At 25.6% G+C, this 6,532-nt stretch overlaps 1 protein-coding gene across 3 annotated transcripts; it reads left to right on the top strand.

The window, feature by feature from the left end:
- The first annotated feature begins 318 nt into the window (after positions 1–318).
- LOC126902356 (uncharacterized) lies at positions 319–2,142 on the top strand. 3 transcript variants are annotated; one of them, XM_050679526.1, is made up of 5 exons: positions 319–557; positions 1,447–1,509; positions 1,583–1,648; positions 1,788–1,799; positions 1,875–2,142. In XM_050679526.1, exons 1-5 carry the CDS (start codon positions 473–475, stop codon positions 1,964–1,966), a joined length of 318 nt encoding a protein of 105 aa, XP_050535483.1. In that variant the 5' UTR covers positions 319–472; the 3' UTR covers positions 1,967–2,142. The 3 variants fall into 3 exon arrangements, with proteins under 3 accessions (XP_050535483.1, XP_050535480.1, XP_050535481.1); XM_050679523.1 differs by having other exon boundaries at positions 324–1,355; XM_050679524.1 differs by lacking the exon at positions 1,788–1,799 and having other exon boundaries at positions 324–1,355.
- Positions 2,143–6,532: the final 4,390 nt, after the last annotated feature.

Below are 6,532 nucleotides of genomic sequence, written 5' to 3'. Positions count from 1 at the left end.
AAAAAAAAAAAAAAAAATTGGGAGAATTAATATTTTATTTTAACAAGATTTTTAAGATAATTTAAGTCGTGCTATAAACTTAAAATTTATTCCTACAGAAAAAGTTATATTAAATAAATTGTCTGACAAAAATATGTATATATATTTTTTTGTATGAGTATAATAATAATATTCGCAAACCTGTTGTTAGTATAAATTTACTTCTAAATAATATTAATATTAACAATATAAATAAAAACTAATAAGAAATAAAAATAGATTATCGAATGTCAAATACAATTTTGTATGACATTTAATCTATAAAGTTTTATTTAAATTTGCTTAAAACTGTATTCAAACCAGTAATACTTAACATTCATTTCAACATTTAATTAGTCAAAAATTTACTACTGTATAGTACAGTTTGTAAAAAAATTATAGTAATTTTTTACATTTCATACTTAATAGTTTACATTTGTATTAATGTATAGTAATGTTGCTTTTAAAAAAAAAATTAATATGTTTTATACTTTTTTTGGCTCAAATGAATGAAGAAGCACCAAGAGTTTTAGCAAAAGGTAGAAGTTCTAATGACGCAAATGTCATTAAAACATTTTTTAAAAATGTACCCTGGCAACATTTAAATGATGTTACTAATGTTAAGTATTTAAACAAATATTATAAAATAGAATATATTTTAGAATTACCTTTTAATCGTAAAACTTATGTAAAAAAATTAAGAATTGCCACTATATTTCTTGGTTGTTCATATGCCAACGATTTAAAATACATTTTATTTATGTTAAGAAATGTAACTAATTACTGTAGAAGTTTAAATAACCACAAAAAACTGTATAACTGCTCTATAGAAATAATAAACAATGCACTTAAAACGATTCAATTGGAAAAAAAATTGAAAGGGGCTATGGATGTTATCGATAGTTATCACACTACACCAATGAAAGAAAATAATTTTGTTCATTATTTAATGAGTTCATTTTTTGATACTTATCATTATATTAAAGAGCGATTAAACGCATGGCCACCTTCGCAGCACGATTCATCAAAAACAATATTAACTTTAAAGGTACTCTATAAATATTTAAATCAATATATTGGAATTATAGAAAAAGAAATTGAACCATATTGTACTATAAACTCCGTGGATCTAAGCTTGTTGTGGCATGATTGGTACAAAAATAACAAAACAGAAATGTCTCAACATCCAAACGAAAATTTTTATCAATTTATTAATAAGAAAGTTAGAGATAAAATACACGAAACAGTTATAAATAAGTTTTTTGATTTAGGTTTTCTATTTAATGTTCAGACCGAAAAGGTTTCTATACCAGATATTTTGTTAGATATTAATAAAGGTAAAAATTTTTTTTATACTTGTGAAAAAAATATCATTATAAATCAAATAAATATAAATAAAGCGTATCTAATTCATAATATTTTATTTAGAAATCAATACAAGTAAATTAGCTAATAAAACTATCGAGTTAAACAAAATTTCCTATGAATCAGGTATTTTTATTATTACTCATTGAAATTTGAGCGTTTAAATGTTTTAAATATTTTAACTTTATTCATTTTTTAGTAGGTAATAGTCAAGCTAAAATAGACGAAAACTTCAATTCAGAAAAATCATTTCCGTATAATGAAGGTACAAATTAGTTTGTATATTTTTTTATGATTAATTATTTGAATTTTACATGTTAAATTAAAATATTCTTTATTGTTATGGTGTGTTTGCTTTAATTTAAAACTCAACTACATATTAATTAACTTAAAAACGCCAACAGCTAATAAGGAAGGTATGTATAAATTATTCATTATTAATTCTGATACATATTTATTGGTCAACTGTTTGACCCATAACTTATTTTTAGAAAATCAAAAAAATACTGAAACTGCGGAAGTTTCAAAACCAGTTCAGATTGCTTTTATGACTAACGGTAAACCATTTTATACGTTTTTTTGAAGTTAAAAAATGAACACTTATTTGTAATTTACAACTTTTCTAACACTTCACTTGGAATTTTTTCAATTTTTTTGTTAAAATAAAAATTGTATTTTATGTATAAATAGTACTTAATATAATGTAACTTTTAAATGGATTAATTAAAAAAGCTCAAATATATCAATATTTAATGTGCTTCTGTCAAATCATAGTAATTATATAAATATTTTTATATTCTAAAATTACAAATCCGTTTTTAGCTGAAAAGATATTGGTTTTATTATGATGAATTTTTTTTTTGTCTATTACCACTTTTTAAAAGCTCTCAACGAACCGATTTCTTTCAACAATATGTCAAAAGATCACAAATCGTATATAGTCGAAGACATTAACCTAAAAATTAATAAAAATTCACTCGTTTCCTGTATATGGGGGAAATCCCTCAAAAATTACAATATTAAAAACCCAGCAGAGGGGGGTCGCGACACAGTGGTGACGTAGCATAGTCGGACCAAGTATAATGATATCTGACAGTGATTAAAATCACTATAAAAAAAACGCTTCGATGCAAATCTTTAGATAGTGTTTAATTTTAAAAAATTGATGGATTATTCCAAAAGTTACATGATGTGCTAGTTCCTTATTAATATCCTGATTAAGATAAAGTATGTCGAATGAAAAAAAGAGATTATTAAAAAATATTATTTCCCATAGAAAAATTGTGTTGATCCATACACTTTTCAATAAGTTACAGCATTATAAAGTTAAAAATGTAAAAAAAAAAATTGAGAATTTTTACACAAAAATAACATTTGGTTGCCATTATTACCGTGAAGAACAAATTAAGTCCCAAATTTTTTTTTACCATAATAAAGTATATTACATTAGCTTTAATTTAAGATATATATAATAGTGTCAGATTTTCCGGAACATTTTCAAAAGTTAAGTTGAAAAATTCTACTTTCTATTTGAACCTCCCTCGTATATAGGGAAATGGTCCAATTTAAAAAAACAGTATGTCTAATGAAAAATGTATATAAATATTACTTCTCATAAAAAAATTGTATTGATACATACATTTTTCAAAAAGTTATACCATAATAAAGTTAAAAATGTAAAATACAAAATCGAAAATTTTCACACAATAATAGCATTCGGTAGCCATTTTCACCGTGAAGATAAAATAAAGTCCGAAATTTTTTTTTCCATGATAAAGTATATTACATTAGCTTTAATTTTAGATATATATAAAAGTGTCAGAATTTTCGGAACATTTTCAAAAGTCAAGTTGAAAAAGTTGTCATTTTAAATCCCCCCCTGTGGGCAGGTTTAGTGTCAGATTTATACAAAAAATACACCAAATGATAGGTAAGAACATTATGCATCTATTAAAAAAAAATTATATTGGTTTATTCAATTTTGAAAATGTTATGGCAATTTTTGAGGGTAATGTCTACGACTAGATACGATTTGTGATCTTTTGACGTATCATTGAAAGAAATCGGTTCGGTGAGAGCTGAGAAAAAGTGGTAACAGACATAAAAAAAAAAAAAACACATCATAGTAAAACCATAATTGCCATAATTTTTTTAAAATTGAACAAGTCAACATCAATTTTTTTTTATAAATACCTATGTATTTACTTATCATTTACTATATTTTTGTGAATATTTGATCCTTTACCTGCCCACAGGAGGGATTCAAAATGACAACTTTTTCACAAAAAATTAACTTTTGAAAAAGTTTCGGAAATAATGACTATTTTATATATATCTTAAATTAAAGATAATGCAATGTACTTTATTATGGAAAAAAAATTTCGGACTTTATTTCTTCTTCATGGTGAAAATGGTTACCGTATGTTGTTTTTGTGTGAAAATTCTCTATTTTATTTTATATCTTATATTTTTTACTTTAAAACGCTATAACTTTTTGTAAATTAGATAAAGTACGACATACTTTATCTTAATCAGGTTATTAACGAGGAAATAGCAGATCATGAAGTTTTTGGAATAATTCACCAAGTTTTTTTTGATAGTGATTTTAATCACTGTCAGATATCATTATACTTGGTCCTACTATGCCACGTCACCACTGTGCCGTGACCCCCATGTACTAGGTTTTTGGCATATTAAATGTATTACAAAGTATGATGATATTGAAACTATTGATAGTCAAAAAAATCACACCCTAAGTTTAAAAAATGTCTAAAATACGAATAACTGTGAAATATAACGATATAATTAATGAAACACAAACAATTTTCACTGAATTTTTTTTTCGTTGATTTTTTAAATCCATTTTATATTAAGAATTCTCGCGCGTTGCTATGTGAGATGCAATTATTTTTTTTCTGAGTATTTTACTTTCGAAGCGTTTATCTATTTCTAAATGTTGAGATATTCTTGAGGATCTTTAATGCAGTAGATTCCCTTTATTTTCTGCATCTATATCACTGATATCTGATTGCATTCATCCGCTTTTAGTAATGATTTCTGACCTTAGGGCAATAGTGTGCTTTTCTCTATATATTGTAAGACGTAATCCTTTAACGCGTATCCAAAAGGTACGGGGGTTACTGGAGGAGATCATACAAGGATAAAAAGAAGTATATATAGAGTGTTCAGCAAGTAAGGAAACGGGATTCTGTTGTTCTCATTGTGACAATTGACAAGTTTCCTTACTTACTGAACACGTTGTATAGTCTAACTAATAATGTAGTCAACATTGTTATTCTATGTATCACAAATACAGCAGCCCATTTATTAACGTCACAAAGAGAATCTAAATATATATATCAATAAATTTATCCTTTACAATCAATTTAATTATCAAAGAAACAAATTCTGAGTCAGTTTAACCGTCACAAAACAAAATAGCAATGGAAACATAGAGAACCACAATAAAAGATCGTAAGTAACTAGTTAAGACGATCATCGGACGAAACAGAATAGGTACGATATTGTATCATATCTTCTACTGAAGGGAGTACTTAGTTTTTAAGAAGTTCGTTTTAAAAAGAACTTATTCCTAAAACGATTTTTTTATAAGAACGAAGCTAGGAACTGCTTCTTTTAAAAATTAGGGAACAAGAAACGTCAACGAATTCATTCAAATGAGAAACATAAACAAATCTTACAGTTACTTTAAATTTAGTGCTTTAAATTTTTTCTTTTTGTTTCTAGGTATAATAAATAAAAATATACTCTTAAGTTGACTAAATATTAGCATAAATTATATGTATATATGTATAAATATATGACTAATATGATGTATCTGCATCATGTCTCAGTAATGTTATTAATTATTTATAATATGAATATACTACTCTGATATAAATAGTTTTAAATACAGTTTCAATAATCTTATACAGAGTGTTCAGTAAGTAAGGAAACAGGTCAATTGTTCAAACGAGAACAATAGAAACCCGTTTCCTTACTTACTAAACACTTTGTATAAATTATTATATTAAAAACGTAATAACTTGAAAGTATCGGATCCTAGTACAATATATATTTCGCTTACATGGATTCCTATATAAGAGTTAGGAGAGACTCACAAGGGGAGGTCACGGTGATGGAGTCACCGATTTTCATAAAATTTATATAGATATAATCTATATTGAATACAGAATCAGACGTATTTGGAATTTATGTCAATGCCCTTCCTATGTCGAGAAAATTGACTTTGAAAATTTTTAATTAGCTTAAATAGGGTCATTTTTCTTCCGATGAATAACTCTTTTTATGGTCCAGTCGACAATACGTGATCTTATAACACGTACAGACTCGGGGATCGATTCTCATCAACTGATGACATTTGTTGCATTTGTTTTACTGTTTTCTCTTTGAAATATTAATTTTATGTAATATTTGAAAAATTTTTTATACAAATAAATAAAATCTATTTTTTATATTAACTGGGCAAGAGTATATAAATTATAAAGGAGAGAGATTTTTGAAAGGTTTAACGTTCAGTGCTAGGTTTTGCGTGGAGTTCATATTTAATGAAGGAATAAAGTTAATCATTTTTTTTTCATTGAATAAAATTTATTCATTTAAATTAAATTATATATATTGATTAATACTTGCGTACATTTAAAACTCTTAAATTAAAATTTTTAGCTTCGATGCGAAGCGGAGAAGGTATTAATTTTACTATGATGTGTTTTTTTTTAATTTTTTTTTGTGTCTGTTGCCACTTTTTCTTAGCTCTCACTGGACCGATTTCTTTCAATGATACGTCAAAAGATCACAAATCGTATCTAGTCGAAGACTTACCCTCAAAAATTGAAAAAAATTTCCTCGTTCCCCGCAAATGGGGGAAATATCCAAAAAAATTACAAATTTAAAAATCGCTAATTTTCGAAATTTTTTCACTTTTTTTTCTTAAAACTTCCATAACTTTTTGAAAAATCAACAAATCAACATAATTTTTTTTATACTAAAACCTTAGATATTTACCTTTCATTTGATATCATTTTTTTGAAAATCTATCACTTAACCTGCTCATTGGGGGGGATTTAAAATGGCAACTTTTTTACAAAAATTAATTTTTTCAACTTAATTTTTGAAAATGTTCCGGAAA

Source organism: Daktulosphaira vitifoliae, unplaced genomic scaffold (assembly GCF_025091365.1).
Source record: "Daktulosphaira vitifoliae isolate Bord-2020 unplaced genomic scaffold, ASM2509136v1 Scaffold_3, whole genome shotgun sequence".
In the NCBI taxonomy this organism is placed as follows: Eukaryota; Metazoa; Arthropoda; class Insecta; order Hemiptera; family Phylloxeridae; genus Daktulosphaira; species Daktulosphaira vitifoliae.
The sequence above is the reverse complement of the archived record's forward strand: the minus strand, read 5'-3'. Positions and strand labels throughout refer to the sequence as shown.

Excerpts from the sequence above, each read along its gene's own strand:
- LOC126902356 (XM_050679523.1), top strand. The coding sequence starts at position 473 with ATGTTGCTTTTAAAAAAAAAATTAATATGTTTTATACTTTTTTTGGCT. Across the intron at positions 1,356-1,446 it reads TTTGTTAGATATTAATAAAG|AAATCAATACAAGTAAATTA; the intron begins GTAAAAATTTTT and ends TATTTTATTTAG. Across the intron at positions 1,510-1,582 it reads CAAAATTTCCTATGAATCAG|TAGGTAATAGTCAAGCTAAA; the intron begins GTATTTTTATTA and ends TTCATTTTTTAG.